Source organism: Patagioenas fasciata, chromosome 15 (genome assembly GCF_037038585.1).
Source record: "Patagioenas fasciata isolate bPatFas1 chromosome 15, bPatFas1.hap1, whole genome shotgun sequence".
In the NCBI taxonomy this organism is placed as follows: Eukaryota; Metazoa; Chordata; class Aves; order Columbiformes; family Columbidae; genus Patagioenas; species Patagioenas fasciata.
Genome location: NC_092534.1, coordinates 959,626 through 971,926, shown reverse-complemented (window position 1 = coordinate 971,926; position 12,301 = coordinate 959,626). Strand labels below are relative to the sequence as shown.

At 44.5% G+C, this 12,301-nt stretch overlaps 1 protein-coding gene and 1 long non-coding RNA gene across 3 annotated transcripts in view; one reads left to right on the top strand and one right to left on the bottom strand.

The window, feature by feature from the left end:
- Positions 1–12,301, top strand: part of LOC139829156 (uncharacterized) — a 295,027-nt gene that overhangs the window by 278,801 nt on the left and 3,925 nt on the right. The window lies entirely within an intron of this gene.
- Positions 6,602–12,301, bottom strand: part of SHISA9 (shisa family member 9) — a 183,188-nt gene continuing 177,488 nt past the window's right edge. Inside the window, 1 exon segment of the mRNA XM_065850840.2 lies at positions 6,602–9,275. Within this exon segment, the coding sequence (XP_065706912.2) occupies positions 8,905–9,275 (371 nt within the window). The 3' untranslated portion in view covers positions 6,602–8,904.

Sequence of the window (12,301 nt, the reverse complement as noted above, 5' to 3'; positions counted from 1 at the left end):
AGCTGGTAAAGACTCGATATTATCTTATTAATTAAGTGTAGCATCCTTTGTCTTCCACCTGTTCTCTCACACTTCACACAGACACAATCTTTCTGCAAATATTTGTGTTTTCCTATTATGAAAAGAAACATGTTGAAAATGGCAGAACAGCTTTTGTAGTCTCTATAGGAGCTTTTCAGAAAGTAAATTTTTCTATTACTATCCTGTCAAGGAAAGGCAACCCCAAAGATAGCTGAACTGTGATTGTCAGGAAATTTGGGATTGATGAAAGTGTTTCCTGCTGAACACTCATCTAATACTGCTGTATTTGGAGAACAATATCTCAGCTAATAAAATCATCAATTAGTAATAAAATAAATTGAGCACCATGAATTAACAGCATGATGAATGCCAGTATTTAGTGTGGCACTCATTTTGTGTAGAAACATGAAAAATATCATAACAGGTAAACAACCAAATATTAACTAAAAGTCAAGGAAGCTGAAGAGTGTCTAAGGCAGGATTTTGAAAGAAGCTAGGCAGCAAATCACAAGAAATTGGAACTGGGCCTCAAAATTACATATATTTTGATGCTGTTAGTAGAAAGTGATAAGCTTAGTACCTGCACTTTGACTTCATGCAGGCTCCAGCATCCTCCTGGCTGCAGCAGCTGTGTCTGACAAGGACTGCAACGTGCACATTGAAGCCGAGCAACAGCCCCGAGAGTGGAGTCTTCCCTGCTCGTTATGGGCTGTGTCCAGGTAACAAGACAGCCAGGTAGCTGAGATCTGGCAGGATAACTGCATTTTGCTCCAAAGCAATGTTGCAGTCACTGCCTCGTTGAACTGCAGTCCGAGCAGTGACCAAGTCCAGGATCTGTGCGATCCTCTCATGTTACCTACTGTGTTTCCTTTCCCACACCATTTAGTTGGGGTCTGATTGAAAACACTGGCTTGTAGTGGAGCCTAAAAACTTTTGCATATGGAAGCATGAATGTGTGCTGTCTGTGGGTTTGGTCTTCCACGCACTGACGAGCGTTTCACTGACGCAGCAGTGTGGGATCAGGGCCTTTGTGATTAGAGTCGTGCTGTACAGTGTCATGGCTCTTGCTGCGTTCACCAGGGCACCTTTGTTATGAGCACTCTCAGCCTCGCGCTTGTTAGATGTACCTTCTAGAACAGAAAAACAAACAAAAAAACCAAACCCCCTCACTCCTAAATCACTGTTAGTAAAACCCAGAAGACTTTGCATTGCACAGGCAGACTTGTGCAGGATCTTGCACATAATAGCATACATAAGCTGCCTGTGCCTTAATGGATCCTGTCAAGTTGCTCTCTATCATTCTTATCATTTCCCAAGCAGCAACAGTAAAAGGCATTGCAGCCTTAGAGGACACTTTTCATCCCTAAAGTTTAGACTGTCTCTTCTTTAGAATGTCACATTCTTTAGCATTTCATTTTCTAAAGCACTAAAGTAAATTAGGGATATAGATACCATATTCAAAAGTGGTGTGAGGCAGTTAGATGGATTTTCCCAATCAGTGTTACCCATTGACCATGTGGCAAACACAAACTGGTTTAGATAGTCAGGCTCCAAATGTCAAGTGACTGATGTGGAGGATGTTGTAAAATTAGTGCACACGTGTGCACAGAGAAGGATCTTTCCTGAGCCCGTGACACCCTGTGGGTGCTGCAGCCCAGGCGCGGTGCTGCCCGCGGGGGTGCTCACGAGCACCGCAGGGTTCTCTGGGGAGTGGCAGGTTTGAAAACACCACGCGGTTCTCCTGACCTCTTCAAATGGGAAGTGAAAGCAGCCCCTGAACCAGAGCCAGTGCTGGCGCCACAGCAGTCCAGTCCATCTTTTGTACCTTTGTGCCTGCCAGGTGCATGATTTTTTTCATTCCTAGTACTGAGGGAGGGAACGGGTTGTCTCTGCGCTCAGCAGTCAGCGCTGCCGCCTGCAGAGTGTGCGCGAAACATCCCCTCTGAAGCATAACACCGCCTGCAAAAGAGACAGGTAAGTAGGAATCCTTCAGCGCTCTCTTTACCCCTCCAAGGACGAAGCAAAACCTAGTTTATTTTCACTGTGACAGAGAAAAAGAGCACAAATATGATACTTCTGCAATGTTTCTGTTGCTTAAAAAAAAGAGTAAGTAGCAGGTAAAGTGCTATTTCCCTTGGGGACCAATTATTTCGGGGAATTAGATGCACTAACATTGGCAAAAGTCTCTCAAGTAATAACCACTGTGATCAAAGTGTGATTAGCGTGAGCCCAAACACCAGAGAGTGAAAATGAGGCCAACACCTGCATGCAGTGAACAGAAGGAGGTTTCTGCTCGGGGAGCGGTGGCGGCTGCGCTGACACTGCTGCTGCTTGGTACGGCTGGTCTCCTTGCCAAAACAACCCTGCCAGTGACCACTGAAAAGGCTTGTGGTTATTCCCATTTCTCAGCTCTCGTTTGTAGCTCAGGTTGAGCAGCAGCGCTGCCTGACATTCCCTCTTGATTTGAAGTCATCTCTGTTGATAGCTCGTTGTGCTCCCAGCCCTATTTATCGTGAGGGATGCACACAGCACTTGGCGGGCGAGCTCACAAGATGAACTCTGCCACTGCAACATCCACCCCTATTAACAGGCAGTGATGCCGCTTCCAATTTAAATGCGGGTGAAGTTGCTAAGCGAAGGAAGCTAGTGTTGATTTAAACAGACAAGGTGCAACTGTGTGTGTAACAGTGTGAGGGTATTGTTAAAGCCCTGGATAGGGAGAAAAAATTGCAAAATTGCCCTCAAGTTACCCGCAGAGAAAGATAGGTACAGAGAGCCTCTTCATGCATCTGGGAAGGACCAAGTTTACTGTAACATTGCTTTATGCACTTAGCTACAAGTATTATAGCATCTCATTCCTTTTTCTTCTGTGAAACCTGAGCAGCAGCGGTGATAGATTGGGGTTCTAGACCTACCTCAGCCTCAGGTAAGCTTGAATCCATAGCTTCTGCTTCCCGGAAAGGGACCCTGAACTCCGAAGGTGACAAATTAAATGCTACTGAAGAGAAGAGTTTGCTCTTGAAGCCACACCATTATCTTGCTGCAGAGGAGCCCTGCGATGGGGGCTGTCCGGGGAGCCCTGGCCTGTCCAGGCTGTGTTTATTTGGCAGATTCTGACACAGAAGAGCTAGAGTCAGGAATGATTTTTATTCCAGGGTCAAAAAGTGTACTCTGTTGTCACTGAAGACAAATTCATCTGACTTAGGTTTTGCTAACCTGGTAGGACCAGCACAGCTGAGTGAGTTGTGTCAAATTCTTCATGGTGCAAGTTCTGCAGAAGTGTTTAGGAGGTCCAATCAGCTGCATTTGTCTGACAGCAGCTTTTGTGCAGATACAGCCTGTAATCACTATCCTAATTTGGTGCCGACTTCCATTAATGCAGCTGGATGGGGAGGAAAAGCCTGGTTTAACACTCGTGTTCCAGATTGAGTTGGCAGGTATGAGGACACATCTTACTTGCAGGCTGAGCAAATCTGAGTCTGGAAACCTCTAAAGCATGAATTCCAAGAATTATTTTTTACAGCCACTTTTCAAATTAGAACTTTATGTTGGTGTTTACATTGAAAATTTTCCCCTGGGGTTTTAGCTGTAATAGCATTTCCTGGCTCTTTTTTTTTTCCAGTCTGTAGGCTGAGATTAATGTGCTATTATGTCGCATTATTCGAATGAATTGATTTAGTGGTTTGGCATGAAACACTGCAGTTTATCTTCCCTCATTAGCCACACTCCTCTGCCATTGCCATCCTGAACGCGGTCGTAGCCAGGGTGCAGCAGGAGAGGCAGCCGGGCGGCCGGCGCGGTTGCTGGAGCAGAGCTGTGCTCCGCGAGTAACAACCCCAGCTGCCAACGGCACATCCACAGGGCACAGTCTGTTCCTCCGCCTCTCCTAGTGTCACCCCTTGACGTTAAGCCTGTTGTTGAGAAAGCGCTGCTCATGTCATGGGCAAACACTGGAGATCAGCTTGAGTTTGAATCCTACGCCGTCGGGTTGGGCTTCTCTGCTCGTCCGTGGGCAGCTGGTGGGACCCGCAGAGCAGGGCCAGAGGGGCAGGGTCTGGTGGGAATGGAACGTAAATGTGTTGCACGTCTTGTAACACAGGACGCTGTCGTGGCTCCAGGTCACCTTTGGAATTAAACTGTTATATGCCACCTCTTCTGCTGAACTGCTGGTAAATCAGTTTTATCTACAATTAGAAAACCACCGATTTTGTTCTTCCAAACTAGTCTCATTTCTAAAGGATTAGTTACCAGGAATTTTCAAAGTAGTTGCTGACACTTAATACAGCTAACAGCTTTAGTAATAGTTTTAACCCTTTAGGACTTTGTTATTGAACCAATATAGTATTTTTATTTCTTTAATTGGAATTTTAATGTATCCCAGGAGCTATTTCTCACTGCCCATGTAATGGTATTTTAGAAACAATACAGAGAGCAAGTTGCTGTATAACTTGCATTAACAGGGCTTGCATTTGGTCCTTTTTGGCTGAAAGCAACTTCCATACGCAAGCTAGCATGGATCCCGTAGTACTATATTTGTGTTATATTAATGCTGAAATAAATGACAAAAGTTATCTGAAGTCATAAATAATCAATAGACACAATAATGTGACTTTACCACAATGCTCCCTTTTTAGTAATGTGGTACTCATCCTATTTTCACGTTGTCAGCTCTGGGTGATATATGAGATGATATAATCTAATACAGTAATGCTTCCTGTCATAACTGGTTTTAGCAAAATAAAATTATCCATGCCAAATAGAAAGATTATATAATTACAGCAAAGACTATATTTATCACTGGAAGTCCTTCATGTATTTAAGTATAGAGACCAGGATTAAATAAAGTGTGCAGAATTGTGTGCAAAAGGGATTTGTGGACTAGGGTTATTTATTTAGTACCCCAAATTCAATAACCATTCTATAAGAATAGAGAAAAGCATGAATCTTTTCCCAGATCTATTTAAATCCAAAGTCTGAGTCCTGGAGACACTTTGTAGGTACAGTGTGGAATGTCTTGAAACCTGATCCTGTATTTGTATGAGTCACCACGTCTTCACCGTGTCGCCTTCGTCTTTGTGTAAGCCGAGGATCATGCTCCAAAGCTTTAGTCTCGAGAACAGTGTTTCCAGGGTAGAGGGGTCTAAGGCAAATAACCTTTAGACTTCCAGACGCCGTAGCTCTGTACATGGAGCACCTTCATTCCTCGGCAGTACGCGTTTTCCTTTGTAGTGTGGTGCATCTGTGCTAATATCAAAGAGCCCTATGGAAAAAATGTTTATGGGAGCCCAGTGCAGTTCTTGCTCATGGCAACAAAAGTTTCAGGCTAGCATAAGAGAAAAAAACATGCAGAAACACAAAAATCAAATGCAGAGCTATTTTTGCAGGTTTTATTCCGCGTATCTGGATGAACAAAATCCTATGTAGAGGCATTCTAGTGAAGCAGTTTTTCTTTTTGCCATCCGTGATTCCAGTCAGGAATTTGCCGATAGAAACAATATGAACGGGGTGGGTTGGTGGTGGGGCTGTAACAGCGAGTTGTCTACCATGGGTTAGGCTGTGCTCCCTGGGCTCCCCAGCCTGCCCTGGGGGTCACAGGGCTGCCCAAAATGTTTCTGGTGCCGTGACCACGCTCCATTTGTCTCTCCCGAGCCCCTGGCAGAATGGTGGTGTTTTGGTAATGGTGCCTGAGGCAGGAAAATGCTCATGTAACCAGAAGGAGTCTTCTGTGGACTAATTCGTGGTACCCATAAAGGCACGTAAAGAAAATGAGACACTGGTACTGTTGGCTAACTGCAGCCACTTCTGAATGGGTGTTTCCCCTCTGATAACGCGTCATGCCTACCTAGCCATCAGAATTTTCACCAAGTCACGCACTAAGTCGATTCTGAAGCCAGGTATCCTAGTTATTAATTTCTTCCTCTGAAATTCATCCAATATCACTGCAGCAAAGCAAAGAGAAGCAGGTACCCAAACACTCCCCTTTTCTGACGTTCCGTTCGTTGTCAAGTTTACTTACAAGCCATTCGCGGTACTAAAAGCCTGTAAAGGACTTTCTGTTCCAGCAGGCTTGGTACACAGATCTCATGTACAATTTTTTGTGTGGTGAACATATCAAAGTTTCAAAGCTGCATTGACCAGTGTTCCGTCTGTGCTCGCTGGCCAGTTCCGACGCCGGGATGTGGCTGGAGCTCATTGCACAACTCCCGTGCGTTCGTGGGCCCCAGGAGCCAGCCCTGTGTCCGCTTCACCTTTCTGCCCTCCCCCAAACCGCAATTCACTGATGAAGCGCCACAGCTCTGTGTGGTGCCTGGAGGCTCACAGGGCACACAGAGGTTTGCAAGATGCGTGAGCTTTGTATGTATTTTTAATATGTGACACTGTCTGTAACAGGCATTGCACATATGTAACACACACAGCTGCTTTCCAAAGAACCTCTTGTTCACAAGGCTGCCGGTGGCACTCGGATCCTGATTTGTGCTGAGATGAACCCCCCTGCCTGCAGTGAGAGGCACCAGAAGCTCATTTAATACTCAGAAATTGGCCCAATGATACAAGTTTAGGAATGAGCCAGCAAGTTGGATTCACATAGAATCAGTTTTATTGCCAGGTAAGAAATTCATATTAATGTAGTGAATACATATGTTTACAAATAAACATTCTTAAAAAACAAACAAACATTTTATTGTAGGAAGTATTATTGGTATCATAAACTCTGTAGTTAACAAGTATTAACACGGCTTTACTTACAGAACATACAGTTACTAAAATATTTCCACATAAAATATGCTCAAGTTACACGAAACCTGTGTGAATTAGAGTGCAGCTGTAATGTGTATCTGAAGCATATGGATTAACAGCAACATTCCATAAAGGGTCAAATTAAGTCAGCCAGTCGTGAAGGCAATAAAGATTAAAGGAATAAAAGTAAGATAATGGAGAATCTGGGTTGTGTGCAAAGTATTTTTCCCGTGGGCTTTGTCCACTTCTGATAGTCTTAAAACAAATGATTGTACAATTTAGCAGCAGGATTATGGAGAGATGCCGGTGCTCTCAAGATGCAAATCAGTCTCGGTATAGCTAAAAAAATGGTCTCTCCATTTAGCCACATCTCAAACTCTTAGCCCTTGCGTCCTGACTAAGAAGAAACACTGCCAGTTAGTCGAGTACAGCGAGAAATGCCACTTGCAGTTCTTCTTACAACACTCCAGTTCTCACTCCTCCTCGCATGCTCTTCCAAAGCTAATCTCCAGAGGAACTGACAGCTGGCGGAACGCAGCTGTACTAAGAGGGCTAGTTAGGGTTTAGCCAAACGACCTGTTTGGGAGAAAGGGCAGGGATTTAAGTGCCAGACTGAGCGTGTTGCGTGCCATGGGGCTGGTGCCGCACCGCCACCCCATCCCAGCTCTGCTCGGCTCTCTGCGGATGTGCCGGAGCCTGTAGAGGCCCAGGACTGCGAGTCTGCTACCTGTGCCCAATTCAAGAGCGGTTTTACTCATACGAACAAGGCATCCAGCTCACCAGAACCACAGTCAAGACCACGAGTACAATTGTTTGTTTAGTTTAAACCCAGATCTCTTTGACGTTTGAGGCTAGTCCATTAGCCTCCTCCGCCAAATAGTCCACCAAGAGGGAACGTCACTATAGAAAGCCAAACGATAGAGACGATATACCATATAACATTTAGTTGAACTATGAAGAACTACCATGGCTAAAAGCAAATACAAAATGAGAGACTAGAGGGAAAAAGTTTAAATTGGGAAAATGGAGGGGCTAACTAAATAGTCTCGGCTGTGCAACCACGGCATGGAGATGTCGTCCAGTTTCCCTTCAGAACAGACAGAGGCGGCTGAGCAGGGCAGAGCCCTTGTCATCCTTACCAAAACATGAGGAAATAGCTTAAAGGAACAGAGGGGTCACTTGGAGAAACAAGACCGTCATTGAACAATAGTAATACAGAAAAGGCACCACCCACGCTTAATTTCAGTCTGAAGCAGTTGAAGATAGGCAAAACATTTAGGTGAAGAAAAAGTCCTGACAGTCTGCAAAGTGAGATTTCTTACTATCTGCCCGAAAACAGGAGGACTGAGAGGGAATATTCTGATGCCCTTATTCCCCCAGCAGCTTTCTGTGTCACATGATATGTCTCTTCTGATTTTAGAGGTTCCCAAAAATTTCAAGTCAAATGAAGTAAACTGAAATAAAATCTTCTGCTGTTTGTTATCACCCCGCAGAATTCTCAACCAGCCAGAAAGCTCCCATATGCGTAACAGTCTTCATAAATTTCTTGTGAAAGAGTCTTTATCCCTTATTGTGTATATATTTTTTGCGCTTTCTATAGGATGGTGTGAAAGTACAATAATAGATGTTGGGGGTTGTACCAAGATGTTTGCTCTTGGCTTTTCACAGGTCTAGTGATTATTAATAGGTTTTATACAAAATTTCTCTCTGAAATATATTACAGTATATCGTCCTCTCTTTCTTCCTCTGTCTCAAGGCAGGAACATAGTGTAAATGTTTAAGCAGACAGAAAGTTTCCCTAGATTGTGCTACTTCTCATCATGGATATTAGTTTCAAGTAAAAAAATTTAGTCACAAGGGTTTGTGTTCCACTGTGAAATACAAATGGAGTTTATAATTCAGCCTTCAGTGTGTATTGCTGCATGGTATTAACCCACTCTTCGGCCCACAGCTGGCTGGATACCAAGAGTGTCCAGGTGGAAGTTCTTTCCATTCCCCTTTTTTTTCAAATTTGTTTTATATTTTTAAATTTATTTTTTGCCTTTCAGTCGAGTGTTTGTGTTGTGTGTGGATTTCCGTATGGTTTTGAAAGGATTTCATTAAAAAAAAAAAAAAGAAAGAAAGAAAGAAAAGAGGAAATGAGGCTCAAACAGTTACTTCTGTCTTGCTGTTGGTGATGAAGTATGGCTGTGGGCCCAGGTAGTGCTGGCTGCGCGTCGTCAGCGGGTCGCTCAACGTGGGGTCCCCCAGGCCGTGCTTGCCCTTGCTGCCGTAGGCTTGCCGCCTGAGCGACTGGTCGTTGGGATCCCAGGTCTTGTAGTGGGAGTTGTAGCCCAGCGGGTGCGTGTGGATCTTGGCCATTCTGGATTTCTGCCCGTTCTGCTTGGTCAGGCCGCTGTCGATGGTGTAGGCTCGCTCGTCGTCCAGGCGCACGGGGTGCAGCGGCAGGCTCCCCTTGGCCGCCAGCTCCGCCAGGTGCCGGCGCTTGGTGTAGAAGTCATCGTTGACTTTGTCAGCTATTTGGATTCAGAAGGGGAGGGGACAAAAAAAGTCAGTTGGACACCAGAAAAATGTTACATGGTTTACAGTAGGTCATGCACAGTTACACCTGTGGACCAGATCCAGTTACAGGCACATCAGGAGAAATCCACGCCACCTCCCACCCCTTACTTTCTCTCCGTGTATGTTTTTGAATGCTATTATCTTAGGCTTTTCATATATGCAGACAAAAACCTGTTGCCCTTTAACAAAAGACTGTCCCTGCCCCAAATTAATTGGGTTGTACACTTACATCATGGGGATGGGTCCTATGTATCTTACCGCTCATCCCACGTAGCACAGGGATTTTAGGAAGTGTTCAGAAGTATGCAGTCTTCCTTGGAAATCTTTGGGCATCTTGGGATGCCCTGTTGTGTGAGAACAAATCCCTTCAAATGCAAAGTGTCCCACAGGTGTTTAACCAGGCCAGTGGTTAAGCTCTAACGGTGTATGATGTGGACCCATTTCTGCTTAATAACGCCTTAGGGCAAAATGAAGACTGGGATCTGTTCTTCTGAATGACTGGAAGTTCACTAATGCTTTATGGGGCTGAAAATACTTTGGCTTGCTGAAGGTTAGGTGTTTACCCCATAATTTTCTGGGGCCGGTGCCACTAAGAAAAACAGCAATAGCCCTGCCAACAATCACCGCATTGCGGTTCTCAAATTAGGATTTTGCCCTCTGCAGTTTCCTAGACAAGTGTCTTCCAGTGCATGCTTTTGCTTGAGTTGGATTGTTGTTATTGCTGGCATTTATTTGGCCTTGCTTAAAAGTATGAACCGTGCTCAGGAAGCTAAAGGCGTTCTGCAGCAGCCCAGCAACTCACCTCAGCTTGAGACTGACTAGCGGGGATTTAAGGGGAGCTTAGCTGAATTTCATTTTTTAAGAGCTTCCCTTTTATGCAAAGAGTGCTTATTTACCCCCTTTGAAAGTCTAGATTTTGGTTTAAGATAGTGCCAAATTTGTAGATCAACCAACACGGCCGTTAATCAGCAGTGATGTGCTTGGAGTGTGGCTGTGTCAGCCCAGGTTTGATTTTTGCTGTGCCCTGGCTGGGTCCCTCCCTGTCCCTTGAAGCTGTGCCAGGTACGGCTTCTCTGCACAAGTCCTGTATGTGTAGCTGTCTGTGCAGCTCAGCTCCTCTTGCCTGCATGATGAGTAGGTTTTTAATTCCCTGCACTGTTCCTGTTCATTTTCGCTCTTTTTCTCTCTCGATTGCTCGGAGGCTTTTGTTGCACTCCGAGTCCTCTCCTCTCTAGTTCTGAACTGAATCTTTACACAAGGCGGTGAAATTCCCATGAGCACCACATTAATCTGCAAGATCAGGCTTCGGTTCTGCATTCCCCTTGTCCTGGCCCCTCAACAGGGAGGAACATTCCCAAAAGCAGTTCCTGTTTATCATCTTGTGACATTTTTTGTATAGTGACTGTGTAACCGGACTTTGCTGTTCAATCCTTAATTTTATCCTTAAAGAGGTGTTTCCTCGCAATGTACTGAAATCGCTCTTCTCTGTGCAGTAGAATTAGGCTTTGTATGTTTTACCTATCTCCATCTGTGTTCTGTTTGAAACAAACGACAGAATGTAGATAATGGCCTGTTCCAGTTTCAGTACAGGATGTGCAGCCGCAATTGCCGATAGACCTGTAACGTGTCACAAAGAGTACCTGCTGAGTCCTGCTTTGATTTGGGCTGAGTTGTATCGTTTGGAGATCTGTCATCTGAATAGGCAAGAAGTTGTACCTATTTCTTCTTGGAGGAGCTTTTTCCAGTTCTAAATGTGTCTTGTCCTTCTGATATGTTAATATTCACTGAATGCCACAACACAGCACCACATGCAAGTTGAATAAAACCAGGAGGGAATTGCAGTCTGTATGGCTAATATCTCATTAATCTGTTATCAGGAAATGAGAAAAACAGTTGCAGAAAAAGCATTGTGAATAGTGAGGCAAGTGTTTAGCTTGTATAAATGTTTACAGCGAAGGCACCGCAGGCCAGCTGGTCAGAGGAGCCAGGTTCTACATCTTATGACTGAGAACTCGTCTATATATGAAAAGTCATGCTAGCTTATATGAGTTAAATTCAGCGTAGTTCATTATGTCCAGCTCCTAATATAGATACATTTGTCTGCCTATTTCACATTTAAATTGGTTTGATTTGCATAGGAAAATTTAAAACTAAGCTGATCTCACGTAAGGATAGAGTAAAATTGTAAGTTTGTACTTTTAATTTTATCCTAGTTACGCTGCAGCAATCTGTTTTACACAACCAAGATCTTTGATGATCAATTGCAAGGTAAATAATGACTTCTGTTTAGAAAACTAATGGTGATACAGTTATGTAAATAATGACCAAAGATTGCAGAAATTTGCATTGCCTGATTCCTCATCCCATTTTTCTCTTTCATGTGGCTACGTGAAAAAGGCCATAACAGGCTCCTTAGGTTCTTTTTCTTTTTTCTCCCTCCCAGCTTTTTCTGCTGGTAGCAGTGGTCCTGGGTCCCTGAATTCAGTCAGAGATCAGATACATTACTCAGGTCTCCAAACACATCCAGAGCGATGGTCCTCACAGAGGAGCGAGTCCTCCCAGGGGCTGTGCCAGGGACAGATCGTAAGCCGGACTGTGCTCCTGGTTGTGCCGTCTTACATGGCAAATGGTCAGGTCTTCGATTTCTTACAGAAGATCATACAGAAAGTGAGATGATGGATTCTGCAAATACGGTTACATTAAAGTTGCTTTAGCTGATTTAGGCCGTCAACCCTTATGTAGAGACTTCCTGACTGTTTTCTGGGAACGGGGCTTGAAGAGGACAAGCTAGGCTGTGATCTGCAAATCCTCGTCAGCAAAGTCAAGTGGGAAGCAGCAAACGCGTGACGAACGGCCGATGATGTGTGTTGTGTGTGGGAGAGCTGCTGGTTGTGTTTGTCCTGATCAAACAATGGTTTGCAGGGTTTTGCCTGAGAATGTGTGCCTAGGAGGTCAATGCTGACAGTGAAAGGCAGCCTCT